Source organism: Streptopelia decaocto (genome assembly GCF_964273445.1).
Source record: "Streptopelia decaocto genome assembly, chromosome: 3".
Classification (NCBI taxonomy): Eukaryota; Metazoa; Chordata; class Aves; order Columbiformes; family Columbidae; genus Streptopelia; species Streptopelia decaocto.
The window spans coordinates 66,167,999-66,180,327 of record NC_138656.1 but is presented as its reverse complement, the minus strand read 5'-3'; the positions used below and the strand labels follow the sequence as shown (position 1 = coordinate 66,180,327).

At 35.9% G+C, this 12,329-nt stretch overlaps 1 protein-coding gene across 2 annotated transcripts in view; it reads left to right on the top strand.

The window, feature by feature from the left end:
• The window catches only part of RNF217 (ring finger protein 217), a 64,628-nt gene extending 52,807 nt beyond the window's left edge, over nt 1-11,821 (top strand). Inside the window, exons 5-6 of one of the 2 annotated variants that reach the window (XM_082050116.1) lie at nt 152-223; nt 2,377-11,821. In XM_082050116.1, coding sequence (XP_081906242.1) covers nt 152-223; nt 2,377-2,450 — 146 coding nt within the window. In that variant the 3' untranslated portion in view covers nt 2,451-11,821. The remainder of the gene's footprint in view (nt 1-151; nt 224-2,376) is intronic. The other variant, XM_082050117.1, reaches the window with a different exon arrangement.
• The last annotated feature ends 508 nt before the right edge of the window (nt 11,822-12,329 follow it).

The window sequence follows — 12,329 nt, the reverse complement described above, 5'->3', positions numbered from 1 at the left end:
TTTGGAGGATGAGTTTATAAATAAGAATCCTGGTAAAGTATTAAAAAAATGAACCAGCTTTTGGAAGTCCAATATCAAAATATTTGTGGATGGTTGGAAAGGGCAAAATAAAATGCCTGCTTTGAATTGTTAAATGAATTTTGCATTTCAGCTGGAAAACTACTCATTACACCCCTAATACTGGTTCTGGGACTGGCACTGGGAGCCATAGCTGTTGTAATAGGTAAGAGTTACATATGTGAATAAGTCTGAGTCTGATTTTGCAGTAACTTTCTGTATGACATCTCAGTATTTTCATCTTGAAGAGATGGACACAAAGTACAAATTTCATAGATACCGTTTTAGTATAAAGCACATGACTTTTTTCTTAAACATTTGTCTTTAGAGTATTTTCTTCTTACTTGCATTTTAGCTTTATTTTTATTTTACTTGCCTATTAGCTTTATTTTTTTTCCCAATTATTTGATCATTAAGGCTGTTCTGAACCAAAATCTTTAACTAATGTAGTTAAACTAGTCAAAAGGCCAGAATCATTTAAATATAATGCTGGGGGCTGGCTGACTTGGACCCTCCCGTTAATCACCCAAGTGGATCACAATTCTAAGATATTGGCCATGTGCACAGCAAGATTTTTGAGGCAATGGGCATAGTCCCAAGAGCCCTCCACCTTAAAGATTCAACAACAACAAAGCAGCAGCAAATTGGGATGAGTCAATCTCAAAATCTGATTCAGTGCATGGGCTGCCAAATTGGATTCCATCACAAAAAAAGGTACTGTGAACTCATTTGATATAGTATCAAAGCTCTGCTAACGTGGTTGTATTAATGTGGATGTAGTTATTCTAGCAAATCTGCTCTTTGCCAAGCTTAACTGAATTCTTCTGCAGAAATGAAATAAACTGTAGCAATGAATGTATGATTTTTCTCATTTAAGTGCATATCCACTACTTATGTTGGCAGTGATGTGTCAATCGGGGATCATGCTCCTTCACAACTCTTCACCAAGCTACTTATTCCATTGAATATTTGCAGTGCGTGGCCAGCCCTGAAGCGTGTTGGAATGTGGCAACTTTATTTTGATGTAGTAGAGCCAAATTATACCAGGATAGTTCGTTAATAAGATTGTACATAGCCAATCAGCATGTAACCAAAATACCCTTACACCTTTTCTAGAGTACATCTAGCCAAATAAGGAATATTGCTATTAACTTCAATATTTAGGCTAAGAATACATATGTTTTTCCTGCATCAATGTTCTGAGTTGAGTTCACTAAAGATATATGTATCTTTAAATATTTATTCTTTTAGTGGCATTTTTAGGCCAAAAATTAAGACAATCAAGACTTCTTAATGCCAGTAAAGTTTATTTTGCTTAGCAATCTGGTATAACCTGTGCTGGAAAAAAAAATGCTCTTTTGCTTATATTAAAAATTTTTAATAATAGCATTGATACCAAGTGTGCCACTAAAGTCCCATTCTAGGTATGGCTGGATAAGATTACAATCAAAAAGAGCAGTTCCAAAAACATTGATTATTTATAGGAAAGTTTTGGGTTTGAGGTTATTGCAACGATATTTACTGCTAACACAACTGTTGAAATAATCTCAGTATCATAACTGAAAATCATTTTACACAATTTACAAGACTATTGAGCAAAGCAAGAACCCTGGTGACTGTGGTAGTCAATGGCTATATGGTGTTACTATAAGGATGTCTGAAAATCTTGACCATTTCAGTCAGCTGATGGCAAGAGAAAGAGGTAGATGCTTCTCATGTGAGTTTGAAAGAGTATCACTTATGACAAACTATTTTTCACTTGAATAAATCTGATTTTTTTTTTTTCTTTTACAGCTTCCTTTCTCTCAAAAGACTTTTAAGAATAAACAGTTCCCTGCCCAGGCAAAGATAAACATTTGGTATTACTTCACAATAGATTAGGTTGTTTGTAAAAATAAATAATATTTTAAGAAAAAATAGTAAATCTGTAACATGCTGCCCCTATCATGTGAAGTGGGATGAAAACTAGTTTAGTTAAATGAGCTTTGGGTCTAGATCTGAGGTTTGTGGAAGTGCTTTTAAAAATTTTAAGTTTGTATCTTACACAAAAGAGCATGTTTCGGGAATTAATTTGTCAGAGATGTGAGTAGGATTAGCAGGTGTTTGTTGAAAGTAAACCAAAAGTGTAGCTTAACTCCTTACCAAACAGACTGTTGCAAATTAATACTTTTTTTCTGCTTGTCCAAATGCTGTGTCTAAATTCCCTTTAGACATGGAAAACTGCATCTGAATACACTGTGTACAATGAAAAAAAACACAATGCACACTCAAATGATTGCATTTAATTATGGTTTTCTTCTTATTTTCTTCTTTTGGCAGGTTTATTTGTGTTTCCTATCTATTGCCTTTGTAAAAAGCAGAGGAAAAGGTCACGGACAGGTATGCCCTGGTAAGGATGGACCTTACTCACCTGAACTGAGCTGGTCCTGCAAGGGCTACATGTGCTTTGTGCAACTGAGCAATACAGTGCTGGTAACAGCGTCAAAGCCACCGCCCTGGAAGAAGAAGAATGGGAGATCTCCTGCCATCTTCCCTCAGCCGAAAACACTACTGCAGACCAGAAAGCCTCTTTGCTCTGGTTCACTCTGAACAAGATGGACCCCCTGACTGCTGCTTTTTAAACATTTTGTTTGGGTTTTTTTGTTTTGTTTTTTAATTATTATTTTGGAGGGGTTTTTGAGTCTAAGTTTCTGAACTAGACAATCAAAGTCTGTATTGTAGCCAGAACTCTACTACCGACTTGGCCTGTGAAGAAAGCATTTAACTGCTAACACGTGCTCCGTTTAACTTCAGTGTCGGCCTTTAATGGGGAAATGCTTAGAAGTGTTTGGACTCTTACTGTGTACTGAGCATACTACTTTTGGTATTAAAAACTACTTCTGTAAATAACTTCCATCCCACAGCATTCTGTTCAGCATACCGAAACCCCGGCACATGCCAGAGCACGACAGCTGGTTATCTTCTGAGTCCTCCTGCTAGTGAGCGAGAGCGTAGATTGTCCCCTCCAAACTGCAGTGCCTTGGAGGGAAACATCCTTAGTAGTGAAGCTCTGTCACACTTGAGAATATGCTGATTGGTTTTGCTTTAGTATTTTGTTTATAACAGTGTATTAATAGTGATTTGGGGGGGTGATGGATTTGTTGGAAGAAAACAGCATTCTGAAACTTGCACAGTACAGAAAGAATGTGAAGGGTGTAGATAAGAAGAGGTGTCAGTGTCCTGTCCCAAGATATCCATGAAACATGATGCAGGATGTACCAGGAAATGCGGTAAAGCTGGAAAATAAGCTGCTCTTTTGTTCTGACTTGGCATATAATACACATGCTACTCACTAGCTGTGTGAAGATCGAATTGACAAAATTTTATAACCTAAACAGCACATTTTGGTTTTTTGTTTGTTTGAAGTAGGCTACAGAAGCCTTAGAGCATTCTTATGATGTCTCATGAGGAAAAATCTGTGAATTTTGGTTAAAGGGAGGGATCATGAATTTTTAGGGGACCATTTCATTCTTATTCTCTGCTTCCAGTGTTTCTCTTCCTGGCATGTTACAAATCTGAAGAGAATACCTATCCTTGCTCTTTTTCCTAACTTCAGAGTACCACTGTTTGCCACCAGGCCTCTTTTTCAGTGTATGGCCAAAAGAACAATGTAATTCAGAGTTATGATTTGGCTACTGAGGTTTTTTTCACTTTTAGTTATAATCCAAATTTATCATACAAATATAACTTAGAAGAAAAAAATAGAATAAAATTAATTTGTGTAAGCAGAACACTGAAACAGTAAAGAAAGGAACTGAATAAGAGAAATATCTACTTTATACTTTAAAAATATAAGCTGATCTTAGAGAAGATTAGATTTGTACTGTTGAAGGTACTTTTTTTTTCCCAGTGTGTGTTTGGAGATACATATATATATATATATGTGTATGTGTGTATATATGGGGAGAGAGGGAAGCAGGGATATGGGCAACGTCCCAAAGAGTGTATAAACTTCAAAATCTAGGTCTGCAAGTAGCGTATCATTTGAGAGGATGTGTTTTGCACCGCTTTCTTTGAAAATTGTTATTAAATCTGAATCTAGTTGTAGCTTCTAAGTAAACAGTGTTCTGCCCCACCAACATAGTACTGTTAGAAGACACTCACTTCGACTTCAAAGCCTGGGTGGAAGAAACTGATGAATTTTGTTTACCTGGAAACACAAATATCAACTTACCATAGTTGGCTACTATGCTTGTCTACTGTCAGCTTCTGGTTTTGTTTTCTTGGGCTTTTTTCTTGTTGAACAGTGCGTGCAAGCACACCGTAGTAGTCAACAAGTACCTAATATTTCCATTTGAATTCAAGGGCATGTTGACCCTGTTGTCCTAACAGCAGAAATAGTACCTAAGATTTGTAAATTAAGTGGGGAGGCAATGACATTTAGAGGTAAAGTTCAAAGCGTATTGTCAATGCAAATCCACCCGTTAATTAGATTTCTTCTTCTGTGACACATCAGTTTTCTATTTATGTTCTGTCTGAGGTTGGAAGCTGCCTTAAAATTGGTCTTGGTTTTGAGCGTGTTTTCTGAGGCTGTACATATCAGTTGTCTTTGGCTTACTCAGGGATTTTTATTCCTTTCTTTAAATGTCAAATAGAAGATATTTTTGTATTATTTAGAAAAACCTTCAGACCTCAGAGAGTGAGAGAGAAAGATAGAATGGGTTTGCAGTGCAGTCTATAATGAGGTGTCAAACTATTCCACTTGAGAATATTTTAGTACTTGAGATTACCTGTAATTAACTATACAGTTGATTAATTTCTTTTCTGGTTCTTTATAAGTATGTGAGATATTCCTACAGTTTTGTAGCTGTTTTCGCTCTGCCATGTTTGCCATTTTCAGTTTCTGATGGGAATTCACCAAGATCTGAAATTAAAATGCTAGTATAAAGAGCATAAAAGGGAAGATAATAGATCTGCACTTATTGATATTCAGAACACATATCATTGTGGGCAAAGGAAAGGAACGCACATCTCGACTCCTACATTATCATTTCATCTAGACCATTTTGATTTTATTGGAACAGATTAAATCAAAGGGAAATTGTTCTTCATTTTCTACACATAAAAAAACGAGGCATCTTTGACCTTGTAAAGTTGAATCTGATCTTGCTTTCTCTGTAGAAAAAAAAATAAGAATGACAATAATATGTGCTTTTGCTTTTCTGCAGAAGAGGAAAAAATTTCAAGAGCCAGGCAGAACAGGGATATGGAAGTCTTTTTCCATCCCTTTAAAAATATCCTCACTTGAATAATGCATAAATACAATTTTTCATCAATATTATACAGCATAACCAACTGAAATATGAGAAGTAGTTTAGTACAAAACTTCATTCAGTAAAATGTTAGCTTTCAAACATCTCGTATCATAGGAAATCTTATATACATCGAAGTCATGTCATTTGTCTTACAAGCATTAATTTATCAGTTTGAAAGAAATGGAATTAACTTTGTATGTCAATTCAAGGATGTTTTTATTTAAACTTTTTTTCATAACTGTATGGAAACTATCGGACTGTTCTACTCCATCTTTATTAGAAGAAAGCTTCAGCAAGCAGCTGAATTTGCCTGCAAAGGCAGATTTTGTGCTACTGTATGCTGATCATCAGGATTGCTTTCACCACATTTAATATTTAAGATTATTTATCCTTGTGAGAAGTTGTTGCTCACCGATATCGGTGTTCAGACTAGGAAATGCTTAAATCCATTCTACACCAGCTTTCTATTCCTGGCTCACCTGGAAAAGGGTTTGCCCAGGCACTGAGGTATCTTTGCAGGTGTGAGGTGGGAGCTGCGTGTACCTGGTCCTGCTCTCTTTCTCCACTCCAAGTAATTAGTTGTATTTCATTAATTGGGTCAAGTTTCAGGACTTCTCGACCATGTCAGGGGCAGGGTGAGTCTGAGTGCTGCGGACTCTCAGGGCATGGTTAGGTATGTTTGCAGAGCTTAGCCAGGAGCTTGTGACTGGAAAATAATTGTGCTTTTACTTGTGTCAGATCCCCATTAGCCAGTGAGAAGATGAAACTGAGAAAGAATACAAGCAAGAGGTAGGGTAATTCTAAACAGCCTCATGCTCTAGTTACATACAAAAAAGTCTTCAGTTCTCACCCTCTTTATAATAAACAGCATATTCATATATTTTAAATATTGTTAAAATACACTTTGATCTATTATCTTCCTTTGGGGCAGTGCAAATGTGTAAGTAAGGGAGGATTTTGATGTTACTGATGCCGACTTTGTAACTCTTTGTGGCATGCAACGTTTTTTGTTTTGCTTTAATTTACATCTATCTATTGTTTCTGAAAGTTTGATCAACGTGAAGATTTGCTTTATTAAAAATATTAACCTGCAGGGACTATTGCCAATTTGACTAGCGGATATTTTGGATCACCATCAGGTATTCTTTTTAGCCAAGGGGCTTTCTGCTCTTCCAAAAACTGCCATAGCTCGTACGGTGTTAAGTGGTGTGTAGTTAGGGCAGTAATTCTGTCAGAGGATACAAATTCTTTAGTGTTTGAATGGTTTCTCTTGCCAGTTAGATCTGAGAAACTGTTTCGTATTCAATAACCAAATAGATTGTCATGCAGACTCTGAGTTTTTTAAAATTTAGTTGTGGTGGTTTGTTTCTTGAGCAAAGCTTGTGTCATTCATAACGCTTGGTATGATAACTGTGTAGCTCCAAGTTGTGGTAAGAACCATGGGTTACTGTTACTTTGATAAGCTATAGTAGATCTCTGATTTTGCTAGTGCAAAGAATCCTTTGGAAACTATCAGAGAGATAATTTCTTAGTTTCTTTTAAGTTTGCAGCCTTATAGTTGCAGCAGGTCAGTGTCATTCCTGAGATCAGTCATAGCCTCATTAAACCAGAGAAGTCATACCCATTTTTATGCCAGCATGAAATTTGGCCCCAAATACTTTGATAAAAAATCTGCAAGCGTGTTGATAGCCCTTGTGCAGGAGCTTGCAAATCTGGTTCACTTCTGAAGAAGTGCAAACTACCATGGAGCCCATCCTCTTACTTGCAGAATGATAGTAGAGCTGGTTAATAAAAAGTGCAGGAGAGAGCAGGGAGTAGGGAAGAATTTCCAAACAACGTTTATATTAAAGGAAATAAATTGTCAGGGAAAGGAATACTAGTTTTCAATATAGTAAAGAGACTTTTGTAACGTTTTGAGTCACCACTCAAGTTAGAAACAACATCCATAGGCAGTGTTAAATAATGTATCTTAAAATTCTCCTCTCTTCAGTGCAACAGATATGAGCACAGTGTAAGAATTGGAATTGTACCTGTTCAATGTTTTTTTTTTGACTTAACAGATAAATTTGAAAAAGAGGGCACAAAACATTTAAAAAGTTATGTTGCTGATCTATTTGGTGGCTTGTCTTGCTACCATTATATGAAAAAACAGCTTAGACTTGATTCATCTGCAAGACTAGTGGTGTTTTCACTTAAGTACTAACCTATAACACAACAGGCCCAAACTTTTTTCTTAATAAAACTAACAAATGCAGCCTGTTGCAGTTACACAGGACTTCCTGGCTCATTCTTCATTGTCGTTCTGTGCATAAAGACTCAGGATCTATACATTCTCTCTCTAGTAAGGAATGGAGTGCTCATATTAAGCAATTAATCACTGATGCTCCTCTTAGCCCGACAGTGAAACACCATAAGGGAGGGAAATGAAAACTGATCTTGGAGTGCATGCTCTGGTTTCAAAGGTAAAAATGTGTAGTAAGCTTTAGTTACTTACTCCCTAGTAACAAATAAATACATACATTTCTCAGCAGAATCCAGCTGTTTGTTTCTAAATATATCTATAAAAAGAGATTAATTATAAGAGCAATTAGTTTATTTAAAAATGCATATTGTGCAAAAGAAAGCCTTTTTGGAGCTTATTTGGCTTATCAAAACTTGAAAAAATATTCTGAAGTGTTTTGGATGGATCCAAGTCAGAAGCGGGAAAAATTGTGTAAAAATATTTTATATTTTTAGCATAAACATGGATTTTGCACATACTTGCTTAAACACAGTGGCATGCTAACCCCGTTCAGTGTTTAACTTGTTGAAAACTTGTTAGACTGAAAATAGTATTGTTGAAATTTTAACCTACAGTCACTGAGCATGATGTTACTAATATGATGCCACATTTACCTCATTTTCAGAAGGAAAATCTACTTACAGAATCCAAACAAGCTGTTGAGATATTTTAAACTTGTCCTATACAAGTGCTGATGCAGTCAAGAAACATTTTCATGCCTTATGCAAGTTCTGGGTAAGCAGATGGATCCAGTCTTTAGTCATGGAGTATCTTTTTGCATAAAAATATGTGCTCTTAAGAGTTCTTCATATCAATTTCCATTCTGCTGCTTCATGTCCAGAAATTGCGAGTACAGGGGTAGATCTACATTTCACTGTGTTTACCATCTCATAAGAAAATGTTTACCATATTTCTATTTGTTACACACTTTATTTCTAAGGCTCTCCTTTTCCTTTGAATTTTGTAATTTGAAAATGACTTGTGAAAACAGCTGAAGTTGGACCTGGAAAATGTGGTCTCATGAGAAGTCATTTCAGTAATGCTTTGCTGAGCTATACTAGTTGTATTTTAAGTACTTAAATGCAAAATGCTGAAATACGTTTTTCTTCAGGACTTTGAGCTTTTCATTTTTTTAAATGTAATTATACAGCACAGTCATGTTTGTTACATAACTAACCATCTGAGTCCAAATAACTTCTTAAGATATTTATTCTTTTGACTGTGGTAGAGTGAGAATAATAGGTGCTGAGAAAAAGAAAATATGATCTATGTTTCTGAGGAGGTTGTCCAAGCTGAACATTGTCTTAATTCCATGATAATTCAATGAGAAATCTTCCCCTGCCCCATCTCTTTTATGTATTTTAAGGTGAAGAATTCCCTTTAAAATAACGTTAATTTAAATGACAGGAAGTCAGGGTAGTGAGATGATCCTTTTCATCCTACAGGCTTCTGGCACAACTAGAGTGCTGCCAAAACACTGCAGGTTCATCAAGAAAGTAACTCCTAACTCCACATTTGGGCTACATACAAACAGGACACATGAGCGATTACAAACTTTCTGTAGTATATTTATTTGATGGCTAAGAAGTTATAAAAACTGCGGGTAGGCAATACCCATGTAATCAATGCTTGAATTCCAGTATTCAGTGTGTTTTGTATAATGAGGAATTTTAAATGTGTAAGTGCCTTATTGCTTGAAACAAGTGAAAAGTGTTTGTTTCCCTCCATAAAGCAATATGAGAATTTCTGTTCCATGTACTCCTATCAACATGTAAAGCCAAAGTAGCCAATTTTGGTTTGCTCAGTTGAAAAATGTTACATTAGTGAAAAATTATCTTTATATGATCTATAAAAGTAATTTGGCATGCCCGTTTTAATTCTGATGATCTTGATCTCATTTATGAGTTTTCTACCTTGCTGTTTACACACCACATGCCCCACCCCCCTGTCTCCTTTCAGACTTCTGCATAAATGCATCTTATATGTGTTGTCAGAACGAGTTGGGTCTTCCAGCATAACCAGATAGGAGTTTTCAGCCACTTAAAGAAATGCAACTTCTTTGGAGAAGAGAATTCAGCTGCAGTTAGGTTAGACCACAGCCCATGGTATGTGTACCCTCAAACAAGCCCTGTTTGCACTAATTGATGAAGGTGGAAGCACTGAGGAGCGAGGTGTGCAGAGGTGCACTGTAGCCCAGAGCAGTGTAACAGCATTTCAGTGGTATCCAACCTGAACTAATGTATCCTGTTAATATAAGTTGGTAGTTTCTCTAGGGTTTGGGTATCTCGATGGAGTAAACCATCAAACAAGCTTGGTGGAGCAGCTCTGGGATCTCTGCCCAGCCCTCCATTGCATACTGGGAAGTGTGATCTGCAAAAGTAGTTATTGCTCTACCATCTTCAGATGGCTTCAAAATGGATACTGTAGGGTTTGTTTCTTCTACTGGGATTACTTCCTTTCCCAGAAGACAGTGGGATGTTACCTTTTAAGATCTACATTTTCTAAAGGACCTGGGTTTTTTTCTTACTAACATTGCTCCCAATTTGTCCATTTATTGGAAGCCAGGTGCCAAGAATAAGCTACTTTTCTAAAATTATCTTTAATTATATGAACTGCTGATAGAAAATATATTTTAAAAATTATTGAAGTTATAAAAAGGTAATTATCAGAAGGTAATTGAGATAATAATGGGGGGAATAAGATGAAAAATTATGCTCAGAACATCCATCTATTGTAGTTTCATAATCATAAAATGGTTTTACTATGTTCAGTTTCCCCCACTAAGAATTTGTGAAGGAAGGAAAGAACAGAGGGAGAAATTAAGATGAGAAGAGTATCTCTTGGAACCTTCTCCTGAAATTGTGAGTTTTTCAGAAGTGTAGAAGAGGCTTTCCCCAGCGGCCCCCTCCCACACCCCCACAAGTTCTTCATTAGTAATATAGCTGTTACTTGCAGTGTTATCTCTTCATGAAGCATCAAATGAAAGCATTTAATCAGGATTCAGCTTGCATATCAGAAGGTTTTGGTGATGGGAGCCATGCTGTAATAAAATTATGAGTGAATTATCACTCTTACAGATATCTTAACTTTTATTTCAGTATTATCTCCAATGATTAGGCATTAACTAAGTCATTCTATAACCCATTGAATTGGAGGCACCATGTATCAAAATAATTCTTCAATCTTATGAGTTACTGTTCATTTAAAAAAGTTATTCCCTTAAATTCTTCTCTCTTAAAACCAGCAGGAACACAACCAAATAATGAAGAAGTTTCCCATTATCTTTCTCTTGCAATTAGCTGATAACTGTATTTTTTTTTTGCATAGTATTGCAACAATGGTCTTCATGCTGTAATAACTTGACAAAAATATTCAGTAGTCTCGGGCAATATTTTACTGATAATCCATCTTCAAGTTGGTATTCTAAATGTATACCAATCACTGTTGAGTGTGCTACCTTTGTGGCTGCTTTAGTTCACGTCAGTGTTTTGTAAGGATTATTTCTTGCTGCCCTCTTCAGAGTGCCTTTTTAATTTAAGAGGTCTAGAGATGGTTCACTGAAGTCTTCTGTTGAATCTACCGTAGTAATGTCTGATTTTTAAACTTGTCCTGATGAATGTATAACTAAAATCCTGTTCTTTAAAAAGCTATAGTAGACACAGGTTGTATATGCACATGTACATGCATGGATACAAGGGAAGGTGTTCTGCCAATGTTTGTCCTGCTGGACAGGACCTTTTGAAAGTAAGTGAATTTTTTAACAGTTTTATTTTCAAAATATTACCTCACTAGTATTCAGTAGTAGGTATGTCTCTGTACTGCTTCACTTTGCTAAATACGATCACATCCATGGGAGGCAGTTTAATTTAAAAGACTCTGCAATTAATCTGGTTTCCATATAAAGAGTGAAGTTTGTAAGTCAAAACTTACAGTACTTTGTTTCCTTTAAAGGCATTCCTTCCACTTACACTGATATCCCCAGCCCCTGTTACCAACAGACTGAAAAAGTGCTTCCCCATGACGAAATGGAAGAATGCAAGGTAGCATTTGAATGCACTCCACCTGTCTTAGAGTCAATATTGAGAAATAGGAGGGAGGGGGGTTGTGGATTTAATGACTTGTGGGAAGCCATATGCTGTAGAGTTTGTTCACTTGCACAAAAGGGGTTTTACAATGTCATCTAGTAACGTCTACCTAATAAAGTTTTGAAAAAGAAAAATAAAACTTGTCTGAATGTTTAACTCTTTTCGGTTAAATGGTTGTATGTATGAATGATAGTTGACCAGCTCTAAGGAGTCTTGCTTAAATCTATAAACTCTTTTGATTCTTATATAATCCTAAAAAAAAAACAAACAAACAAAAAAAAAAACCACCAAATTATTTAAACTTCAGAATCTTTTTGTTCACAAACACTGTATTACAGTTGCATCAGTCTTTGGCTTAATTTTCAGTGTTAAAGTAGCTAAAGGTAAAAAGCCAGTTTACTATGATGAATATTTTAATGTAAAATACCCCCTGCCATGTAGTATCATCTCTGAGCTACTGTTTTTATTTTTAAAAGCATCTTAATATGTAATACAAAATTTTAGCTTCTCATGAAATGCTGAGATGTTACAATGTTGGCTTAAAATAACCTAGTAGAAAATGAGGAGAAAATACACTGGAATCAAATTTTTTCCCATTCCCTTGCAGAACTA